This window comes from Strigops habroptila, chromosome 2, assembly GCF_004027225.2.
Source record: "Strigops habroptila isolate Jane chromosome 2, bStrHab1.2.pri, whole genome shotgun sequence".
Lineage (NCBI taxonomy): Eukaryota > Metazoa > Chordata > Aves > Psittaciformes > Psittacidae > Strigops > Strigops habroptila.
This window is the reverse complement of record NC_044278.2, coordinates 15,201,793-15,226,215: the sequence shown is the minus strand read 5'-3', so window position 1 is coordinate 15,226,215 and position 24,423 is coordinate 15,201,793. Positions and strand designations below refer to the sequence as shown.

The window sequence follows — 24,423 nt, the reverse complement described above, 5'->3', positions numbered from 1 at the left end:
TTTAGTTTGGTAATACAAATGACTAGGAAATAAACAGTGGCTTTCTCCATTTCTGGTACCATAAAAGTAACATACATATTCTTCCATGTTTTGATGACAGCTCAAAAAATGAGAGATGCTATTTATACAAATGTTTAAACTAACAGTCCCATTAAGTCTTGGATTACCTATATCATGAAAAATAACACTGATGATTAAAGGTGTTTTAAAGATTGATGGATAAACCAAAACTGATATTGCAGTGGGAAATACCATTTTTTTCATGCTCAAGAAAACAAGAAATCTTTGTAATAACCCTTTCCTGACATAGATAGCATGTCTGTAGTACAGAATATGAAATGCTTGCATTTACACTGCTAGTTGGTGGGCCTTCTGAGTTAGAAAGGCTGAGGAGCTCTATCCTCCAATACAGAGCTGCAGTTGGCTACAGGATTGGGGAGGAAGTCATGTGAGAAAAATATCCTATTTAATGGGCGAGAATTGCTTGACCAAAAGTTGACAGACTGTCCTGCTATGGATCATTTATTTCCTCTTGGGCTGGGAGAATACAAATGACACTAGTACTGATTAATACTAATTATTTATTGCATGTGTTTTATAATTATTATAACAGCAATATTAAAAAGAATAATATTTAGATAGTGTTATCTTAGTCTTTAGTAGAAACTGCAATTCTTCATGGCCCAAGTGGCCACAAAGAATTAATAAAAAGCTACCTCATCTGTTCTGGCAAAGTGATTAACTCATTATAAACAAGAAGAAAACACTGGAAGACTTCAGCACACTCAGAGTCAGCTGGGATGATGCGCCAGGAGGGTGGGGAGTTTTCACAGTCTGTGGCAGAAGTTGAAGGCATTCAGTAATACAGGTGAGACTGGTGACAATTTGTTCTGCACCCAAATGTTGCTGACTACAACTGAGGGCAAGTTTGTTTCAGGGGGGGCTAGAATTAGGGAATTCCCTCAGCTCTCACGGTCTTACTCATGCTGTATTTAGATTGGAGACTCAGAAATCTGGGAAAATATGGGCATGCACATTTGCTTCCATGAAGGAACTTCTGAAAGACTTATATACCCTGACAAGGATTTGTTCAGAACTTACATAGCTCTTAATTATCATATATTATGTTCTCGGTTTCCAAATTAATTAATCTTCCCAAACAGCGGAGCTAAGCAGTTTTGGAAGCAAATAGGAGCTCTTCATCTACACACAGTCATTAGAACTCAGAACAAGTCTTCTGGAAAAAGTTGCCACCTTTTGAGTTCTGATTTTCTTCTTGGGGGGAGGCATTTAGTTAGGAAGTACTAATTATAAGTACACCATGCAATAAAATAGGTACCTTGCCATTCTGAGGAAAGGTGTGAAATAATTTCATGCCTTTGTGCGAGATGTGAAGTTGGGACTTCTAAGATAATGCTACTTTTGGGCATTTACCAATCCTTTTCCATTCCCAGATGCTTCTTTGGACAGTGAATAAAACTCATGGTGCCAGTTCCAAAAGGGTAAAGAGGAGAATACCCCATCTTTGACCACAGGGCAGGTGGTGAGAGGATTTGAGAAAAAACAGCAAATGGGCATAGAATAGAAAAGGACCAAATATATACATGGGATCTTATGTAATCTTTGCTGTAGCTAGAAAGTATGCAGTAAGATACGAATCAATTGTCAAATGCAAAAAGTTCAGCATGGAAATGAAACTGTTAAGGAGTTTCCACATGCTGTGAGCACTGACACTTCAAATAATTTGATTATGCTATTTAAACTTGCAGTTTACAATAACTATTTCTGCAGTTAGCTTTTTAGATAGCAAAAATAGACGACCTATTTTTCTGTCAATGTGCAAGCTTGGCTCTGCAAAGACAAGGGAATACTTCCAATCCAGCTCAGCCAGATCACAGAAATATGTCTGTGCACTCTCCAACTGCATTCTCTACATTGGATCCTGATCCCCAGTATTAGAAGTACTGCAGCATTTATTTTAAAATGTGAAATGTGACTGCCTATTTATTGTCCAATGCTGCCTGACAATATCTTCTGAAAGGAGGAAAAAGAAAGTCTGTTAGTTGAAATACATGAGAATAAAAAATCTCATTTCTTGCTATATTTTTCTCTTTTTTTAGAGCAGATTTTTTTCTTTTAACATTCGTTGTGATCTGCAAGAAAAAAAAATAAACTAATCAAACTTGCCATTATGCACCTCACTGGAGGTCTGCCAGTACCTCCGTAATACAATCTGGTTTTACAGGATTCATGGATTTCTACTGTAAATGCTCAGTCCAAGTTGAAATTTGGCAAGCTTTTTCATGATGTAGTAATACTCTCTCCTGCACATAAATGTTGCTTTTCTCTGAAAACTGGCAGTACTGTTAGCGAAGCTTTTCTTTTATGGCTTCTATAGATTTTTGTTTACAGATAGGTAAATTCAGTCTAAGTGCTTGGAGTGTCACCTTTTTATTGCATACTTAACAAATGATTCAGCCTTTATGGGGAGAATTTGCAGCTAAACTGCATTTGCATTTTGCATGCTTTTCTGCTGTATTCCATCTCCATAATAAGTCATGCTTTTTTTTTTTTTCATTATGGAATTAGTATGCAGTCGCTTCATAATTACAATTGCAGCTATGTTGTTTTTCAAAGCTGAATTTTTTTATGTTGCCGAGTTAATCCATTTTTCTGGATTTTAAAGTAATTATTGTATAAGTATTGATTAGAAAGAGTTATAGCTTATCTTTAAATGAGTTATTTTAAGTAACTTTTCACACTTCGTTTATAATTTGTTTTTATTGCATCCTGTCTTATATTCCTCCGCATCCTGCATTTTCTCATCTGCTTGCATTTTCAGGGAAACATTGTACATTAGGGAGACCTTTGGGTTGTGTTATAAAATCTTTCCCAAAGAATGCTTAAAACAAGTAAATGTACTTTCTTGATGGTTCGTAGGAGGGTTCTTCCTCCTTGGCACCATTTCCAAGTCTGGCCCAGAGCAGACTGCTGCCTTATGATGAATTCAACCAGAAACACTTCCATTTATGATATTTTGAGCTCAATACTTACACAGTTAATCTGAAAAGATATGCAGATATATACACAGGCGCTTATTTGGAGGCCCAAATTATCACTGAACGACTTTGAAAAGCTGCCCCTGGTATGATTTATGTGGAAATGTTGTGTCAGTCCAGGTCTCTGTGAAGGGGGAGGGATATCAACATCACAAACAAGAACCTTCATAAATAAGTACCAGAAATTGAGGAGGAAATGTTCTCACGCCTCCGAACAATCCCATCCAGTCGCAGGCGAGGCATCTACCGATGGGAAGCATTGTTCTGCTGTGCACGTTGCCTCCTCCCTGAATAAATTGGGGATTGTCCAGCCACCTTTCTTTATGAGTAGTGAACCTATCATTAATTCTTTCTGTTTGTTTTAAGAACAATATTTTATCTTTAAATCTCTAAGATTAGAAGTTTCATGTAATTCAATTAATTAAACAATGTCACTCAAGAGCCGTAAACATTAAAAAGCCTTCTTGGAAGCAGACTGTGGCCCGGTCCATTGGATAAATTGATTGATTACTTCTGTGGCTGTTCCTAATAATCTGTAACATTTTTTCATTAGGCAGAAAGTTGTTTTCCTATTTAGTATGCAAACGCGAGATCTGGAGCATTCTGCCTGTGTGTTATGATTTCTTTTTTCCATTATGCAATCACAGAATGTGTCACTTCCCTGTTTACAAAAGAAAAATGTAAGAGATAAAATTTGTGTTTAGTAAGGATTTTGATCTTCAATATATTAAAGAAATTAAAGTCCAGGGTTGGCAGAAAATCATAAATCATAGTTATGTGTTTCTCTAGAATGATTTTATGGATGCTAGGGCAAAGATATTACCATGTGCACTCTGGTTATATAGAAATGCCACTAGGGGCTATTTTCTTTCTTCAAAGGTGCCCTTTAAGCTCACACAAAATTACTCTTAATAGAGTAAACATGCAATTTGCACAAAACTAACACAATGCATTCCAGGTTACGTGTCACGGAGGGAAAAAAACAAAGTGAAAAAATTCATAGTGAATTTTGTCTTTCTTTCTGCTGAGATTTTTCCCAGAACCTGCACTTCTCTAAAAAACATGCTTTATTTCAAAGTTTTCCAAATATTTTTGCTATTCTTTTTTAGCTAGAGAGCTGTCCTTTGTAAAGGTTTGAAACTCAAAATTGAGTTATATGGATTGTGTTGTTTAATATTCTTTTCTTCCCAGATGAGATAAGTTCTCTGGTGCTAAGATATTTATGAATTCAGAACGTGTTTGCTATGACTAACCTCAAAATATTTATCAAGACTAGTGTTTCTCAAATCTGGGGAAAAAATTCTGCGTAGTTCAGCTTTAGTGTCTGGCTGTATTATCCATATTGCCCCTTGCTCCGACACTTTCTAACAGCTGTCCACAATAAGACATGAAAATCTGGTCTTTCATTTGATTTTAGGAGGTGCATTTCTAACCCTAACAAGGAGGAGAGAAGGCTGAAAAATACACCTTGAGGCACGGATGGTGAAATTAACCCAAAATATGTGTGCATGCATGTATGTGTGCGTGCGCACAAGCTGTCATGAGGTAGACTTGGGAATTCACAATCTGTTGTTTACTGTGTACATCTTAATTTGTTCCTCCTCTTCCTTCGTCTATTTCCTCTACCATTTTTAACAAAATCCTTACCTGGTAACCCTGTTGCTATCTTGGAAAATGTTGCATAGATATTTCTAATAGCTACCTTTTTTTTTCTTACAACTAACCAGTGAAGGAGTTCATGGTGATATTACTACTTTAAACACAATCACTTGCAACATGTATTATCTTTTATGTTTTCTTACCAGCCCTTTACCATCAGTTTTGCCTACCATATTTTTATCTCCCTCCCCTCCCTCCCCCTTTTTTTTTTTGCTTATCTTGGGTTTGTACCTGTAGAAAATGACATCACGAATTTGTAGTTACAAAATATGACACCACAGCAGAAGACTGAAGTGGATTCTCTCAGATGTGGGCTTTGTGGGTGAGTTGTAAGAACAATCCCAAACCTACAGATGTAGGCTTGGGAGCAGTTCAAAAGCAGCTACCATGCTAAGGTGGTAGCTTGGTACCATGCCCAGTCTGGAGGCATGCTAGTCAGTCTAAGCTTTGGAGCACAACACAAGGCAGGGTAGTGTGGGGGGATGCTGGGTGCGGGATCAGGCTCTGGCTGCCACTCCTGATCACTTGGAGGAGCTCTTTTCCTGCCAGGCAGTTGAAGCTGTGTGGTATACATCCTGTGACCACCAGCCATATACCAACATTAATACATGGCTCAGAGATGTGGGAGGATGGTGTGCGCTGGTGGAAGGAGAGGGCTGTGCTCCTGCTTTGCCAAAGTGCTGTGCCCTGCTCGTTGTCAGGAACCGGCTGGAGAATATTCACTTCTCGTGGACCCTAAGGAGTTGTCTTTCCCACCTCCAAGTCTCATGAGTTGTAAAAGCTCCTCTTTTACAGAGCAATAGCATGGGAAGGGAAATGCTGAATGATGCAGCTCATCCCAGGAGGAGAAAAAACAAGGTTTGGCAGTTGGATGTGGTTGCCTCTCCTATTTCTCTTTTCCTTCAGCTAATCAGTGTTGTGTGGTAAAACCGTGATGGGTGCTCAGCCTCCCACTCCCAGAGTGGGAGAAGAGCAGAATCAGGTACTGCAGCTGGAAGGTGCAGATGTTTTATACACACACAACATGAAGATTGAAAGCCAAAAATTTTCTTCTTTGTTTCTTTGGAAATATTTTTTCCCTTCCCACTACCTGTAAAACAGAAGTTGTTTTTTGTGTTTGTGGGTTTTTCCTGTTGTTTCCTCCCCCGTATCCCCTCGGGGATTTGCTATCTTTTTTCACCTTTTTTCTTCCACCTTAAAAAAATACTTACCTGAAGTCATGAAACAAAGATGTGGCTCCACAAAGACCAAAACTAGCAATCCTGAGAATGTAAGCAGTGTTTTAAACAGCAGATTTGCCTCTGCTGTACAAAAGAACTCAAGGAAAACAGCTGTGTATTCAAGAAAAGATTACAGAAATTTATTAAAAAAAAACCAAAACAAAAAACCCCACCAAAAAACCCACAACCAAACAAACAAAATCCCCAAACCAGAACAGAATTGTTTTTATTACTGGGGGAGAGTAATATTTTGAGGAAATTAGTGTATTTTCTGGACTTTTTGCTGTGGAAAAGCATCTTTGTCAAATAAATAAGAAGGTATAATGAAATGAGCCTTGAGAAAGACAAAGGAGGACAGGAGATCCCCTTCTCTGGGCCATACACCATTAACTGTATGGCCAGACCACCATGTTCTTCTCTCTGTCCCTGGAGGTGCCTGCTCAACAGCCCTGGGCATCATTCTGTCTCCTATTGGAAGTTTGGCCAGAGAGGAAACAAGTAGGGTAGATGGTAAATACAAGTGTAAGTGAAAGGAAGGGTTGAAGACAAGAAACAACAGATGTAATTAAAGTTGATGATTCCTCAATGTGATTGAATGATCAAACCTGAAAACAGGAAAGGAGAAGGAAAGAAATGCTCTCGTCCACAACTGTAGTCCTTCAAAACAAGTACCTGACTGAGACTGACTTCTCACGGCCTTATCTCTCCGTTGGTTTAGCTTAGGCACACTTCCAGCCCCTTTAGCATGGTGTTAACCTGGCAAAGCTAAGCTAGATAGTTTGGGATATGCCAATATTGTGCAAGAGAGATGTTGGCACAGGCCCTGACTTGCAAGCAGCATCTCCTCTTCTGCTACTGGGCAGCGGGAAAGCTGCATCATTGCCAAAGCAAACTGGCGGTACCGTGCTGCAGAGTTGCCCCACAGGCAGTGTTGCTGTTGATAAACTTGGAGCTTGGATGCTGCAGGCAGCAGTTCTCAGCTGTCCTGCTGATAGTGGTGACCCTGAGGACACATAGGACAATTCTTTCGTATTCATGAAGAGGAAGGTTGTTCGGGTGTTTAACATACTGGTTTGTGAAATGTGGGATTTAGGTTCCTGTGGTATCAAAGATTTTTGATGTTACTTCTGCACTGTAGTTTCACAGCTGCTGCTGAAAGCTGCTTTCCTCCCAGTCTGTTTCTTGCTGTCTGTGCAGACAACATACACATTCAGAGCAAGACTTCGTACTACGTCGATGCATAACTTTGGTTTGGAGTAAAATATTTATTTGACCTCAGTATTATTCAAATATTTTCCCATTTCCACAGAACCACACTGGGTGGCTCTGGAGACCTGAGATGAGTCACTTGGGAAGAAAGATGTCCATATTCTGAAGAAATGATACACAGAAGGGGAAGCTTGGGAAGTGCTGCTCTACAGTGATTCCCCTTGGGAGTGGCGGAATAGCGGTACTGCATGCCTGCTGCTCTTCTCTCTGCTCTGACAGGTACTCTGGGGCCTGTGATGGGCTAAGAACTGGAGGTGAGGTGCATACATGCAGAGAATGTTTCTAAAATACACATTTACATAGTAACTTCTAGAGTAACGCTGCACATCCCTACAGAAAGCAAGAGTCTGGGGGGAAGCCACTAACACTGCTTCGGCTTCAGTTTGCTTTAGTGATGTCAAAGTCAGTCTTTAATGTGGGGTTAGTGTTCTGGTCCCACATGAAGCAGACTAGAGTCACTGTGGGCAGCAAAGGGCTGAGTGATGTAACTGGTATTTTTGTAGGCAGCCTGCTACGGCTGCACTCAGAAACTCTGAAGGCTTTACAGCTACTTTGCAGCTGTATTCAGCCTAGGAAAGACCGGTAATTGGACATGATCGGATTTTAGCTGGCTAAAACACCCAACCGAGGCTTCCGAGTTGTATGATTTAAGTCATCCCGTATTGCAGAGATCCTGCTACGTGCCGCATGTGACGGGGCATCTTTTCGGGCTCGGGACAGGTTCCGCGCTTTGCCCCTGGTCAGAGATGTGGTACCCGCCCCTCCCGGTGCGACGGGGGGTCCCGGTGCACGGGCGGCGGCGACCTCCGAGCGCCCAAGTCCCCCGGAGAGCCCGCTCGGGAGCGCCCCCCCGCCCCGCTCCCCGCGGGCGGGCAGGTGGGCGGGGCGGCGCTAGGGCCCGGGGCGGCGCGGCGGCGGCGGGGCCGGGCGGGGGCGGCCCCTCCCGGGCGCAGCGCGAAGGCGGGCGCGGGGCATGGTCCCGGTCCCGGTCCCAGTCCCAGTCCCGGCGGCGCGGAGCGGGCGCGGAGCGGTGGCATGCGGCGCGGAGACATGCGGCTCTGCCTGCGCGCTGCCCCGCCGACATGGACCGCCGCCGCCTGCCGCTGCTGCTGCCGCTGCTGCTGCTCTGCGCTGCCCTCGGCGCCGCCGCCGCCGCTGCCACCGCCGGGCGTCTGAGCGCCCGCCCCGGCAACGAAGGTGAGCCGCGGCCCGGCCGGGTCCCGCCGGGGCGGGCGGGTGGGGGACCACTTCGCGCTCTCCTTTTTTTTCTCCCTCTCCTATTTATTTCCTCCCCCCCCCCTTTTTTTTTTTAATTTTCTTTTTTTCTTTATTTCCTACCCCCCGTTACGGTAGTTCCGGGCGGCATCGGCCCCTCGCCACGGGACCGCAGGGTTCTCTCTCCGGGGCCGCGTTGCGCTCTGGCAGCGCGGCCGCGGCCCCGCTCACAGCCGCGCAGGGGCGGCCGCCGCCCGGTGCCATGTGGGGAGACGGCGGCGGTGGGGGGAGAAGCAGCCGCCCCGGCCGCCCCCGAGGAAAGTTGGCGAGGGAAGGACAGCGGAGCAGCAGGACAGCCCGAGCCGGCTCCGGCCCTCTGCCCGCGGCGGGGCGGTGCCATGCGGGGAGCCGCAGCGCCCGGGGCGAGGTGTGGGGAGAGGCGGGGAAGGGCAGGGGGGGCTTCGGGGCCCGGAGCGGCCGCGGCCCCTGCCAGCTGCGGCAGGTGCCCAGCTGGCCCGGGGCTGCCCCGGCAGGGCGAGGAGGAGCCGCCTTTCCGCTGGCCTCAAATGGCGAGCGGACCGCTGCTAGTTTACAGCGGTAGGAGCCAGATTGGCTTGGTAATTAACAAAAATAAGCTGTAAAGGCTAATGGGTAGCCCCCGTCTCCCTCCTCCCAGTGATCACTGAGCTGTGAGCCCTCTCGGGGGTGCAGGGGTGGCGGTTTCATTAGTCGTCGTGTGTTTCAAAACTTTTAATTAATACAAGAAAGGCTCTTGCTCTCCTATAAAACTCCTTTTTGGTTCCGTAGTTGTTTCGTATCAGGTTTTTTAATGTGTTAAAATGATGTGAGTGTGTGTATGTGAATGTATGTAAATTTTCAAAAACAAATCATGGGTGATTGCTGTTCCTTTGCTATGGTAATTTTGAAGATGACATTTGATGGAAACGCATGTTAAATTTCAGGGAAAAATGACGACCACTAGATGCTTTGAAAAAGTAATTGAAATACTTTAAAAATAAGATAAAATTGCCGTTTCCTTATTAATAAAATAAAAATACAGCTTTTGCTCATTTGTGCAGTGGAGGTAGTCAGCATGACCAGGATGTCCAGTGTAATCATCTTTAGGGATAAAATCTAGAGGCCAAAGGTTGTGAAGAACTTCTAGCATCAAACAACCATGTAAAAGTTGCACCTGCTTGAGTTGTAGCGTTTGTGCAGAGAAGCAGATATCAAAGCTGTCAGAGCAATCATTTCTCCTGTATAAATAATGCTGACATGCATATTGGTATTCTGGGTGCTTGTGGGATAAGGCTGTGAGATAACGACTTTAAATGATTTCTGGAAGGAAAAAGAAATATAATGCAAAACAAATAAAAGAAGATTCAAACTTTACAAACCCTGGGTAATCTTAAATCAGTTGGTTTTATTGCTAGGAAGGAAGCTATGGTACCATCCTATTAGAAGAGTGATATATCATCTGTTTGTATGTTTTGTGTAAATTTGTTTTGCGTGGACAGTGCTTTATAGGCTGTTTAAATAATGTGCTTTCAATAGTTTTAAACCTCTAGACATATGCTATTTTGTAAATATTGCCATCTTTCGCAAATGATTTTCAGAAATGAAAACAACAGTGTTAGTAGGGGTTACTTTTGTCTTGGTATTAAAAGCTTTTGCAGAATGTATGTAGTTGTCAGTCAGCGGAACAGCTCTGCCTCCATGGAAGTGGTAGACAGGCACAGTCTGTAAACTGAGATTAATTACGCCAAAAAGATATCGGAGCATTCCAATTTGCCACAGAACCCACTTTTTGTTTCTTTGTTTAAAATGACTGACACTAAAGTTGAGAAAGGATGAAAAAAATTATCATGCAGAATATGCATTAAGCAGACATTCTTGTCCGAGTCAGCATTCAGCAGATACTGCTTCTGTTCTCTCTTTTCAGTTTCAAGAACTTGTGCGATATGGGCTAGTGAGAACAACAGTATAAATGCAGTTATGGGACGCTAACCCACTCTTGCATGCATACTTTTTTGAAGAATGTATTTTGCTATTCCTTTCAAAAAAAGGAACACTGACAGTTTCTTTTAAAAATTAGATCAACTTTAAAGGACTCCTCCCCTCCTTCCCCCCACTTAGGAAAGCTCAGTAATTTTTTTACTATATTACAGCATATTTAGGCTGATCCTGTGAATTTAGAAATCTGAATTATAATAATTTGCTGACACACTAACTTGAAGATCAAGCGTTAGCATGCAGCTTTAAATCATGTCACAAGATCGTGCTTTCCACTTTTAAATAATCTTTTTCTCACCACTTCACTTACTTCCCTGCTGTTGTTACCATAAATTTCCTACCAAAACTAGAAATGGATGTTTCTTCATTTCTGTGCAGTATTTAGGAAAGTTTTCTTTTTCCACCACTTCAAATGAAAAAGATATACTTTGGTCAGAGGTTGCTAATATAGGCATATAAATAAAAACATATACATTTTTCCCCTACTCTTTATATTAGAGCTACTGTTGAAATCTCCTCACAGATTGTTTTGACAATGGATGGAACTGATTTTTGATCTGCTTATATAGCTTTGTCTAACTTCTAGGGCCATGAGTGTTGCAGTATGCACGTTACAAGAGTATGTTCAGAGCTACCAGTAATTTTTCCTACATTTATTTAACTTGAAAGAAGTATTTATATTTTTTTAAATTCAACTTTAGATAACATTTAGAATTAATATTAAAGCTGATGACTGCCTGAGTTAGGACTAATAGTGCAATGGAAGTAGATGAAGAGAGGGATGAAGAGAGGGAAGGATGAAAGAAGGGCTGAAGGCAAGTTGTTGGCTTACTTCACTTTGTGGTATTGAATGCAAGCCGTTTTGTTTGTTTTTTTTTTTTCCTTTTTTCTTGGTATACTCGACTTTTTGTTAATTTGCTTCGTCCCAGAGAAGTTTTATTTGGAGTTTTTTCTTGACAAACTGTAAAATTTTCCAGTGAGTTTATTTTTAAACTCTCTTCTGTGCTCGTCACAAAGCTCCATGCGTTTTACCTGTGTAATCACAGGAGCTCAAGAAGGTTCTCTAAAGTTTAGATTTATCTATGTGCAGTGGTTAAGGTGTGTGCCATTTTCTGCGAGGCAGGAAAATGTCAGGAAGATTTAACATCTAACTTTTCCAGTTTGAAGTTGCAAACTGAACCCTGAAGGTGCATATAAACTTCATGTTCTGCTCTTCCATTCTGTTGGCTATTTTCCGCTTTGGGTGGGTTGTGGGTTTTTTTCTTAGAAGGATGCAGTTTCTTTCTGAATAATTCCTAAGATATCAAGAAATCGAATGAGCTATATAATTCTGTAATTTAATAATTTTTTCTTCATCTCTTCTGTAACTATATTGCCTGCCTGAGGGTACCAGCAACCTTAATTTCACTGTTTTATAACCCACAACAGTTAACACTTGACCTAGGTCATTAACAGGATTATCAGCAAATTTGTTTAAGCTTTTACTGACAACCTGAATTGCTTCAATAATATTTTGACTGTGCAGACAGGAAACTTCTTGTAACCTCTCAATATAGCATAAAGTTAATTTCTTGTGAACACAGCTACCAAAAGATCAATATGGTAAATATGCTTACAGTACGTGGTTTCAAATAGTGTCTGTTTTAGTGTACAGCAAGAAGGTTCCAATCAGTCTCTCTTTTAAGTCTGTATTGTATCTGGGGATGCAGTTTCATCTTTGATTCATTGATTAAAACCTCATAACTTTGTGTAACTGCAATTAAGTGCACCATCTTATCTGAGCTGGTCTCTGTTAATACTTAAAGTTGTTAAAGATGACTTACTGTGCCTTTGGAGTAATGACAGCTCTTGGCACGGCTTTGAAAAGTGTGGTGTTTGCATGTGGAGCAAAATGCCTGCCCAACTTTTGCATGTAATTTTAGGAAAGGCAGGCAATACTGGGAACTCCTCGCTAGAATCAAAAGGGATTGAACAGGGAAAAGCTTTTTACAAATCTCGCCTCACTGTATGTCAGGTATCATTAGGTCAGCATAAGTCTTCATTAATCGCGACACAATTCCTGCTGGTGCCTCTAGCTTGCTCTGGAGTGTTTATCCGTAAAAGCAGTTAAAAGTAGGTTTAGAAATCTTAATGTAATACCTTTTAAAATTTATTTTTAGAAAGCTCAGAGTCTTGGGAGGTCTAGAGGGCTGTTTTCATACAGCTGTGTCTTATTCAAAGGTTCTGTACTTAGTCCTAAACTGTACGATTAGACAAATAATGAACATGCTTTAAAATTCACACCATGATATTCTTACAATGCTGTGCAATAGGGGAAGTAACTTGGGTAAATTCCTTGTTGTCTGTCAACATTTTTGATAGCAGGTGAAACACATGGAATAATTTATTTTCTGTTTGTCACTGAACTTTGTCTGTACTTGCTACTGATTTCTGTATGGTGTATTAGGAAGAAAAATCACTACGTTGTCTATAGCAAACTTAAAGCTGATGTTTTAAATATAAAGATGTCCAAATTGGACACAGCAATTAATTCCTATTGCAGTTAATTTGGATACAATATATTTGCTACCCAACAAAGCAGTCAGGGCATAGAAATAGGTTAGAACTTCTCAGTGCTCTCAGCCTCAGGAAATTAGGCTTCAGAGGCACTAACAGAAGGGAAAGCATTAAATGGATAATAAGCACACTAAATTTAACAGTTGTTTACATGAAATCTCTCAAATCAGGAATGCGCTCTGATTGAACTTAAATTTTTAATTCCCATCTGGGAAGATATACAAATTAGGTTTTATTTGTTTTTAGTAAATTGCTATTAGTATACTTGCAAGTTCTCAAACAGAATCAAAAGTAAGTTTTCCTCTAGGAGCATATGTGACGGCCCTTGTTCTTGTAATCCCCACTTGATGAAAGTTTAGAAATACGGATGCAGGTGTTCGTTTTCTTGTTTTCGGAGCTCTGGATTTTATCACCAGTGAGGGTCACTACAGAGCTGTTACCGAATACAACAGTACTGTTTGCAGATTTTGTTATACAGAGCCTAAGTTAGTTTCATAAGGTACCTCTAATTCATGTAGGTACCACTGTTTTGTAGCTGCTGTTCGATTTTTCGGTTTAATAAAAAAAGAAGAAGGAAAATAAAAAGAAAAAAGAAAATAACTGGAGCTATAATTATGTCCTTACTTTTGTGAAAATTCAAAGCTCTACTCGGTGGAGCTGGTATTGAAACACAGACGGGTCATTTTGATACCTCAAGATGCAAAATTGACTGGACTTGTCCAAACGTGTTAGATAAAACTTCAGAGGTGGGGCAGAGGGCTCTCACTAACCCATTGCCTTTCTAAAAGATAATTCCAGCATCTGAAGAGTTGTTTTTCTGGAGTGAGATGTAGGGATTTTAATTTTTATTTTAACATTTTCTTTCTTACAAAAATGTGTTGTTTGATTTTTGAAGCATTGTTGAAAATTGTTGAAACTATGTTTAGGAGGAGGAAAAGACTCGCAAAAAGAAATGATACAGTGAAATGGAAGGATTTTTTGTTTACAAATGCATGTGACTACTGCTAAGTGATTCATTTTGCTAGAAATTCACTGCTGTGGTGTATTCCCTTTTATTTCCATAAACACTTTAAAGCAGTAGCTTTTTTTTTTTTTTCTTCCTAATATATTTAAATTGTTCTAAACAAGAGTTAAAAGAAAATAGTTTAATTCAGAAGATTAGATATGAACTCCCAGTGGTGTAATTTTGGAAACAAAACGTGGTAGTAATTTGCTGGGTTATGATTGTATTCCCCACCAGTAGTCTTGAGCTTCTTAGTTTCTTAAGTGCTTGATAAATCCTAGCACAATTACTTGTTTTTCAGTGTGAAAAAGATTCCTTTTAAATTTCTGCAGTGAATGAATGAAAGAAATAAAGATATAGCAATAAAGATAATCCTGCCTGAAAGAAGTCTTGGGACAGTGACAAAAAAGTTCCAGTCTGTGAGAGTGACGGGTAGCCTGAATGAAACACCAGCATGCAAAGCCTTAAATTTGCAGAGATGTTATTAAACCAGACACACTGTAAGCAGAAATGTTAGTGCCACGCTCCTTTATTTTCTCATTAAACTACTATGTCCTGCTGTTTCAGGCAAAATATGGAGGAAAATCCCATTAATCTGCTGGAAAAATATTGATGAAAGAAGAATAGCAGACCAAATGAACAGTGGTTGAAACTTGCTAGCAATTAAGCGAACAATAGGATGAATGTTAAGGTTCAGTCAGGGCAGTTTAGTGTAATAAGGTGTGGGAATGGTGCTTTTTTTTTTTGTTTCCAGATGGTTTCTCATACCAAGTTTGTATCTGTACATGGATGGAAAGGTTTGCATTGCATTGGTCTCTTTGTTTTGTTTTGTTGTTGTTTTACATAATAAGTAAAGAACTTGGTAAAGCATAGCTGCCTCCCATAAGATGTCAATAACTAAAACCTAAAGCTTTTAAATTGCTGCCTAAGAAAGGAAATTTTTGGAGAAAATCTGGAGTGACGAATTACCATTTAAATAAATAATAATTAAAGCACAAAAATATGTTTTGGTCTATGGTAGGCTTCCCACAAACTTTGTGCCGTAACAAATAGCAACGAGTGATGTTGGGTTTCTTGATTTAGTTGTTGAGAAGCTAGAAGACAGCTAGAGCATTTTGCTCTGGATGTTTTTTTGAGGGACAAGGCTTTTTGAGAGACCTCTTTTGGAGGGGGAGAAAGGATTAAAGGAAGAGGATAAGTAGGCAGAGATTAAGTGAAATCTGTATCTGAGAAAAAATCTGAGATTTTTTTCTCACCTGTATCTGAGAAAAAATCAGACAAAAATCCAAACTTTCTCCAATTAAAGACAGTGTTAGAAACCCAGAATTCAGTGCTGACAATGATCTGAACAGTGAGCAAAGCACAAATTAAGAAATTCCTTGCCTCCCTGAAAGTCTAAGCTTTGTTTACATTAGTAAGCTTCATGACTATGATTTACCAGTGGTGAATTTCCACAGAGGCTGCAGTTAAGACAGGGTAGAGGCATTTTTACCATTCTATTTAATTTTTCTCTAACAGTGCTGTCTTATTAAAAAAAAAAAAAAAAGTCTTATAAAAAAAAAAAAAGTCTTATTAAAAAAAGAAAGTCTGTCTTTCACGCCTGTGCTTTTTCTTCTGTCCCTTCCCTCCCAGAAATCAACATTCAGCCATCAAGAGTAGAAGGCAAAGATGGTCTTTTCTTTATCTGATTGGGAGGGCCGAATGTCCGTTTCTTCTTACTGAATGCTGTTTACCAGAAGGGGCGGGCGGGGGGGGTCGGGGGGGAGGGCTTTGATCCTATTGATGCTCAGGAAAAAAAGACACAGGAAAAGAATTATATGCTTAATGGCATTGCTTGTTCCATGGTTAGTTGGTTATGTTGATCCTGAAAGCTGGGTTAAAGCTGGACAGAGAGTGGGAAATTGAAGCAGAAGTTGTCCATGCTAACCAAGGAGAGCAATTCTAGAGAAGAGGCATGAGGAATATGCTTAGTTTGTGGAACATAATGGAAACCTGAGCCATTTGTTGGAAGGTAATAGAAGTAGAGGAATAAACCAGAAGACAGGAGTCTGAAAAACTGGCTTGTGGCTGGATGGGGATAGAACAGTCATTTAGGCATTTACCTTTGTTATAAATATTTGTATTTCTCACATATGGAAATAGTGAAAAAAGATGTTAGTGGGGTTTTGGTTGCAAAGGCAGCAAATGAAGTCAGGGGCAATTCCATTTTTCATATGGATAGCTCAGCACACATGTTCTGCATTAATTACCTCCATAAATTCTGTTAACCTGGCAAACAATGAAAATATCATGTTGGTGACATCACTGTATTGGAAAAGTTTTGGTTTTAGCATCTTGGTTTTCTCAACATGACATTTGAGGAGATATCCTATGCTATTGGCATTTTACTCCCTCAATTTGCACCAATATGTTTAGTCGTTTATTTATTGTGGGTTTATTTTATCTATGGAGTAGTTGTGTAAGGACACAAGTGTTTTGTAGCCCATTCAAGTTGGAGCCCTTGATTCATGGAAGTAGAGAAGAAAAGCTTGAAAAACTGTCAGGGCACACCTGAGTAGGCATCTTTCCAACTGCAGCACTTCAGGATTCTCAGAATTTTTTTTACAACTCGCAACTTCTGTGTTTCAAACTTAAAACCACCAAAAAAAAACCATGAAAAAAAGCCCCAAACACAACCAAACCCAACACAACCATATTCATTGGCAAGGGTTTTTGTTTTTTTGTGCCCCGTGCACGGAAGAATTTCTTAGAAGTGTTTTTTTTCTCCTGAGCTGTGGCATGCTGCCAGGTGATTCACTTGCGGGTATTACAGCCTTTTAAACAAATGAATGGTCATTTGATGGACATAGGCTCTGGTCAGAGTCTCAAAAATTTCTGTTCTCAAAGGAGAATTGATTGCTTGCTTCAGGATCTTGAATATGTTTGAACTGCAATAAAATTTATGGATACTTAGGAACTTCTAGTCATGGGTACTGCATGTGCCCAGGTGTCTTTTCTGTGACAGCTTTTGGTGTCTATAATGCTAGAAACTGAGCATGTTGTACTAGGTTTTGAATTCTCAGTTTACCTTTAGTGAACTTGGGACATTATGGTGCAACATTTTTTTCCCCTTTAAGTTGCTAGAAGCTTTCCCAAGGGGGATCTTTGTGCCACTCTGGCAGACTGCAAATCTGTCAGATCTTTGGAGAGCTCAATTCTGCAAAACCAGTGAATGCTGAATATTATTTTTTTCCCAAGGGAGCAGGAATGCAGAAGTAAAAAGACTCAGTTGTGCAGTGTGATCAAGACCTTTTGAGAAGTGCTTTACAGCTTATTAAAATTAGTTGAGTAATGTTTGTTTGAGTATTGCCAAGATATAGGCATGTGGTCCCATTTTATGTGCCTTAGTATTTGGGCACCAAATGGCACTGGCAAACACGACACGTCCTGCAAGAGACCCACTTCTATTCTGGGCTGGTGAAAGGCATGGCATGGCTGTGTTTAGGTAACTGAAACTCATCCTTAGTTTTTGGTATATTTTTTAAACTCTCTTTTAACACAGTGGCCCCCATTTTGCATTTACATGTTTAACACAATGCTTCACTGATGTCAAAATTAATGCTATAGTAGTAGAGTAGAATGAGATTTGCAGAATTTGGATTTGAATGTGAGTTCAGTACAGTAATTTGGGTACCTAAGGGTTTATGCATTTTATTGGCGGTACTGGAAAAGGACCAATTGGAACTGCTTAAAATTAAAAAGAAGAATGCGAAGAAGTGAAAGCAACACAGTAATTTGGAACCCATTAAGTTAATCCATTTTTAATTTTTATATCCTTCTCTTAATGAAAAGAACTGGCACATATCAACTTACAGGAAATAGCCTAATAAAACTGAAACCTTATTAGGCCCCTTTGATAAACATTGCATTCCAGCCCACCAGTCATATGTTTTTGCATACTTGGAAATTGAGCTTTACGCCACTTTAACAATATCAAGAGAACTCTCGTGTTTCAAACTAATAAAGAAGAAATAAAATCTGTTTTGTCTGTGTTCATCCATGAGAATGGATGGACAGTTGTCAACATAATGCAGACAGGTACTCTGAGAAAAAGCAGTGTACAGATTTGTCACCTTACTCCTACAAAAAGAGTTGCTGGTTCATATGTCATCATCGGTGCAATATCGGCTTAACTTTGTCTTCTCTTTTCAGTATCTGGAATAACTTCTGTGAGGTGCTAAGTTAGAAGGTTTGAGTGTGCCTGCACACCTGTATAGGCTCGAAACAGACTGATGAGAGGGTAAGAAGAAAGCTTTACATATGTTGTCTGGCCTTAGCTATCACATAGAGTCCCTCCACAATAGAATGGGAGTGGCAGGGGGGTCAGCCGACACAGCTTTTGGTGTTACAGGAACATTCCTAAAATTTCTAGCAACAATGTTTGTTTTCTGTTCTGCTTTGAAATGAGTTCCAGTTTTGTCTGCTAAGGAACAGTAGTTCTGCAGTTTTGCTGTCTGAAACCTCTCATGTGAGGCTTTTAGTTTTGGGCCTGATTATCATTGTCCTGTCCATTCAGGAGACTTACGATAGTGTCCCTTTTCCGCGTGCAAGCTCCATACTTGGTGAAAGGAGGAAGACTGCTGGAAAACTTCTGCTTGGCATTGACTGCAGGTGATGAGAGCCGGGCTGGCTGGGCTGAGGCACACATAGAGCTGTTAGCATGGTCTGAGCCACCGTGAAGCGGGCATGGGAGTGCCACTGATCTCTAGCAGTATTGAAATTCATGCTGTGCACAGCTAGCAGGGCAAGAGCTGCTATGCGGTTGTAGAACCTCCCTGATTGGCTCTGCTTTTGCAGTTTACAATCCGTGTGTTTATTTATAGGCATTCCTGCATTGCTTATTGCTGTCCTGTGTTCCCTCCTTCATGGCAGCCTTTTGAGAAAAACTTTCAGTAAGGTTCCTCCTTTGGCTGCTTCAGTATTCAGCTGTAGGAAAACAAGAGGTATCTAAATTTGGCCTCAGATGCTCTTGGGGAGTGTGTCTGAGAAGAGCAAAATCTGGGAGGAAAATATACTCTTCCTCTTGAAAAGCTAAAGGCAACTGCCATAAAAAGAGAATTTGCCAAATAAGCCAAATTGACATAGGAACATTATATGTTCTGTAGAAGCAATAATCTATAGGGTAACTTGATGCGTATTGCTAGTCTTTTGTCTTTTCATCTGAGATTTATAACACAATCTCTTAATATTGGAAACAGTTATTTACTGAACACTTTAATGAAAATAATGGAGGCTTGGGCTTTCCAGTCTTCTTTTTAAAGATTCCGGTGTTCAGTATTTGAGCAACTGTTTTTTAATTCATTTTGGTTTCCCCTTGTTTGTTCATCTCTTGCTCCCACCCTGGTGGAGTTCTTCAGATAGCAATTTAACCAGAGATTGAACATGACAGTTGCCAAATTTGGAATGTTCTGCACAAAATCATATTTGCATTGTACAGTATAAAGGCACAGGCAAGAAGGGTTGAAAGTGCAGACCTCACAGCGTTGTGCCTCTCAAAGGACTGTAGTCTGGCTTTGAGATGTAGCAGAAATCTCGCTGAGAAATCCTTCATTTGGAGAACAGTTGTATAGCAAATGGGCCAAACTTTGTTGGCACTGGGTTGGGTATGTGCTACAAAGTATGTTCTATTGGCTGTTTTCACTCTGTGTAGCTTACGGACACTTTGCTTCCTAGACTGGCCCAGACTGGAGGGAGACAAAGCTGTAAAAGCAGAGCTAGTAGATGGGGACTGAGAAGATATCTCTTACACTAGGGCCATTTCCTTCCAAGCAATAATATCTTCACTACAACATTTGAAGGGAAATGCAGGATCATAAAATCAGGGGAAACTTGACTTTTCTTAATTGAACAAGCAGCAAATTAGGCCCCAAGTCTGCTGCTTAAAATGAGGCTTCTTTGTTGGACACCCTTCCATTAAGAGAGTATTGCATTATTTAGCATTGCTTCATGGAGTGGTTTCTTATCTACTGATTTTACTTATTTATTTATTTGATGTCCCTTCCTAAAGATTTTGTGGTCTACCTTAGCAAATTTCAGCATGATTTCAGCAACATCAGCATGATAGATGATCCTAGTTGGCAATTATGGTGACTGAACCAAGGTACGACTATGACCTTGCCTTTCTGTCTGTACGTGTTGCTTCTAGCCTCAGAATAAACCAAAGACACAAAGCTGATCTGCTGCAACTCTTATTTGACTTTTGCCACTGCTGGGGGAAGTTGGAGAGTTGAGAAGGCTCAAATCTGTAATCAAATCAGGTGGATGAAAATTCAGGTGTAAGTCCTCTTTGCTGGGCAAAGGCTACCATTCCAAAAATGTATGTCAGGGTTTGCACTGACTCCGCTCTGTCCCACCCCAAAACCAAGTTCTGCCTGACTTCCTGCCGCAAAGTATTTTCTTTGCTGCTCAGGATTATATGACATGTTTCAATTATGGGCATTCACCATTTTTTTCTTTTTGGTTGGATAGCAAATTTAATTTTCCCCATTTGTTGGCATTTTTTTAATAACTAACTAGCATACTTCTAAACTGGTAGTTTGGTGCCAAACAGGAAAAGACAGAACAGTGGTAGTTTCTTGTTCTTTGGTTTTGGTGGGATTTTTTTAACTTTTAATTGGAAGTGTTAATTAATTGAAGGAAAAATATTTTATATATTTTACCTCATTGGCTATTGTTCTGTATTTTCTTTATAAAAAGTACGATTTAGAAACATTTGCAATTGTGAAGTTGTTTCTAGGTGATTCTTTAGGTATTGCAAGATGCATCCCAGCAGGCTTTTCCTCAGGCAGTGAGGGGGATCTCGGGGTAGTTCTTCCTGGCACAACATTTGTTTGTTTATTTTCTTATTGGGGGAGCTATTTATACTACATTGTAGCAGTTGTTACTCCATGTGTTTCTCTAAATGCTGTTGCTTTCAAACTGTATTCAGGTATCTTGTTAGTTTTACAGTTCTCCTCCTTTCACTGACATTAATCCTGATGAAGCCTGCTGTTAGTAAGCCTTGCAGCAGGCCCTCTACCATCAGTCTCAAACTGGAAGCAGTTTCTGGTAGCGTGATCAGGCTACCTGTCAGACTCCACCCGAGCCTTCATTTGTCTTCTGCCTGATGCCATGAAAAGGAGAGTGAGCGAGCTGTATGTTTCCCTTTCATGTCCCTGCTCCAGTTGCCAGAAAGAGGTTCATTTTTACCCCCTGTGCAGAAGTGCATTTTAAGGGAACTAATAATGCTCTCTCTTGCAGTTGTAAATGGGGAAGGCCAGAAAAGCTGGGTATGAGAGAGCTTCTAGAAAGAGAACATGTTCTTAATCGGCATTTTGCCGCTATGCTGCCACTTGAAAGAAATAGCTATGGTGTACAGTATGGTGAGCAAGGCTGTTGTATGGGAGGACCAAGTCATTGATTTTCAGAGCCAGAAGTGGTGGTTGCTCAGTTTGTATAGGACTGCAGTATTTCAATGCCAGTAAATTCTCTCGTGTACTTACTACTAGTTTTAAAGTGTGTACGTGATGGGAACCAATGCAGGATACTGAGATTATTAGACAGTATTTATTTAAAGTTGTTTTATGAGAACTCCCCTGTTTCTCCTTAGTGTAACCAGGGATCCTTTTGAAGACATTTTGTAGGAAAGAATCATCAATAGCAACAAAACTGTTCAGCTGGTTGAAGATTTACCCTTAGTAACGAGCTGGTCGACATCAAAGATTTCTGTAAGAGGCAGCTGAATGATACTCTCACCATTTTGCAGGAGGAAGAGCTACAAGAGCAAATGCTTTAGAAATAGCCTGGAAATCCTGATTCTCTTTCATGTGGCCTGACTTGTGAAAACTACCTCTTCACTCTCTTCTGGAAAGCAGTAATAGGAAGAAGAATTATTAGCTTTAGTTTTGGGACCTAATATGCCAACCCTTCTTCTGTTCCCCAATACCCTACTTAAGAGCATGACAGTTGTGGGTAATCAGCTCTGAAGTGAGGGCTGTATCTGACCTGTGGTTACAACTGCTTGCACAGCCGTGCTCTCTGCTGGGCCCGTTGCTCTGAAGGACCTGGTCATTACACTTGCAATGAAAGAAAATGTTTTGCCACACGAAATAGTTTGACTTTTTTTTCCTTTTTTGTTTTTGTCTTAAGTTGTACAGTTCGCTTCATGCTGGCATGGCTAGAGATGCACGCCTTGTGCAGGATAGCGCTATGAGAGAGCTTAGAACTCTTTTTCCTCTCCCATTCCATCCTTCATCTGGTAAATACATGGCTATAGGCATTCGTAGTACGTTAAACACCAGCTTTCATTTAACTTTAATGGAAGGAAAAATGTGAGGGTCACACTGATGTATGCCTGCTGCTGCTAGTCTGACTGAATATATCCTCATGATACACTTCATGAATTGGTCGGGTCAATTTTGTGAACCAAGTGTTGCCTTCTGTTACACTAGAGAATATATCAGGGTTGAAAGAAGTTGAAATGAGTCATTGTATGGATCAAGTGCTTGTGTAAAGTTTTACATTTTTGCGTTTTACCTAACCCTACAAATCCGTGCCAAAAGAAAAAAAAAATAAAAAGATCAGACAATTAATTTCCAATGAATTCATATTCCTTCAGTCTTAGTGTAGGGAAATACTATTTTCTTCTTCAATTTCCAGATTTATGTGTAATGTTGGGACATACAATGACAAAATGTAACATTACCTTCCCTATCATTTTTGTGTAGGGACCAAGCTTGTAAGTTCTGTCATCATTTCCCTGTTTGCTCTCTATCAACTGTACGACTCCTTCTTGAAGTCATAGGAAAATGAGTGCATTGGAAACTTTTTTCCAGGGAGATGGAGGTAGTGATTTGTTGTCTTTGTTTTTGTTTGGTTTTTTTCAAGTGACTACCTGAAAGGAAATATGTTTTGCCTTTTACATACTATCAAAGAACAGCACACTTGTGGTGAAAGTTGTTTTTTTTCTTTCATAATTCTTTAATAGGAAAAAAGGATTGTATGTATGACTTCCAGTTGGATTCTAAACAATTTTGGAACTCAGGCAGTCTGCTCTATGTTTCTGCTTGCTTGTAATATAATTCTTACTTGGCAAATGATAAAGACATTCAGGCAAAGTGACAATTTTCTAGGAGGTCAGTATAATTGTTTTCTTTCTTTGGGTATTTTTTCCCTTCTCTAGTTTTTTATCTCTTGGAATTTCACACACACACTCACTCACGCACACACACTCTCTCCCTTGCCCCAAAAAACCCCCCCACCCAAACAAGTGGTCTTTATAATCACTGAAGACCATGTGGCTAGATAGGTGAAGGAACTTAAGGTTTACTGATCTTATTCTGCTAGATATTAAATAGTTACTTGACATGACAAGCTTTGTTCCTTCTTGCACAAATGAAAATGGAAGAAGTCGAAGATTGTGCAGTATAAATATGTTTAATAAAAATAAATAAAATTGTGCATATAAATGTGTTTAGCACAAAACTACTTATTAATAAAGTTACAGACCTGGAACACAGCTTTGCTTTGGGTTGTTTTTTTTTTTTGTTTGTTTGTGGGTTTGGGATTTTTTTGCCAGTAATGGTAGCGTTCATATGACTCTTTTTAGGTACCTCCTTGCATTCTCTGACTTGCATCTCATTGCCTTTCTTCTAAGGATTTATAGAATGTAGTGAAACACGTACAAGTGTGGAAAAGTACTTTGCCTAATGGTGCCAGTTTAAAGAAGATGAGGAAGATAAGGAAGGGGGAATGAAGGAGAGAGGCTGAAAAAATATTGTTAGTGTCATAGATTTGATCCCAGTGTGTTGCCACACAAGTTCCTCCACTGCTGAGACATCTACCTGTCGCAGGGCACATTCATGAGGCATGAATGGCTTTCACTGTATATTTAATTGCCCCCCACAACCGGATTGTGATGCCTGTGAGTGCTTCCTGTAGGAGTAGCTGGTAACTTGGTAAACCTGCTCTGAGAGGCAGGCAGGCAATAGGGAGTTGACATAGAGAGGTATGGCAAGTGATGCTGAACGCTGATCTGCACCTCGAGGGCAGGCTCTAACTGCCAGGCTGCTTGGCAGTCCAGAGAGGGAAACTACCACCAGGTTGTGAATCTATTGCCTGTTTATTTTTTCCAGATGAGACTGATGAATTTGGACTGAATGCATAAATTTCAGAGTGGCTGCAATCATGTTTTCAAGCAGCTCATTCTTAAGAATAAATATATTAGTGAAGTTTACTCCTAAGTGATTTGCCGTAGCAACTTATTGCCAAGTAATTCACCTCAGAAGTCGTACTTCCTTCACTACCATGTATTGCAGATGCACAACAAACATATCTGTCTTATCACAGGAGATCCATAATCTGTGGGAATTTGTAGTCACAAAAGCAAGAAGTGCATTTTTCCCTTTTGAAT

General features: G+C 40.3%; 1 protein-coding gene across 3 annotated transcripts in view; it reads left to right on the top strand.

Annotated features, from left to right (window-relative positions):
• Nucleotides 1–8,051: 8,051 nt before the first annotated feature.
• LOC115601466 (ephrin type-A receptor 3) overlaps nucleotides 8,052–24,423 on the top strand; it is a 230,289-nt gene continuing 213,917 nt past the window's right edge. The window contains exon 1 of one of the 3 annotated variants that reach the window (XM_030471489.1): nucleotides 8,052–8,404. In XM_030471489.1, coding sequence (XP_030327349.1) covers nucleotides 8,290–8,404 — 115 coding nt within the window. In that variant the 5' untranslated portion in view covers nucleotides 8,052–8,289. Of the gene's footprint in view, nucleotides 8,405–18,226; nucleotides 18,274–24,423 lie in introns of those variants that run through there. The other 2 variants (XM_030471490.1, XM_030471491.1) reach the window with 2 other exon arrangements.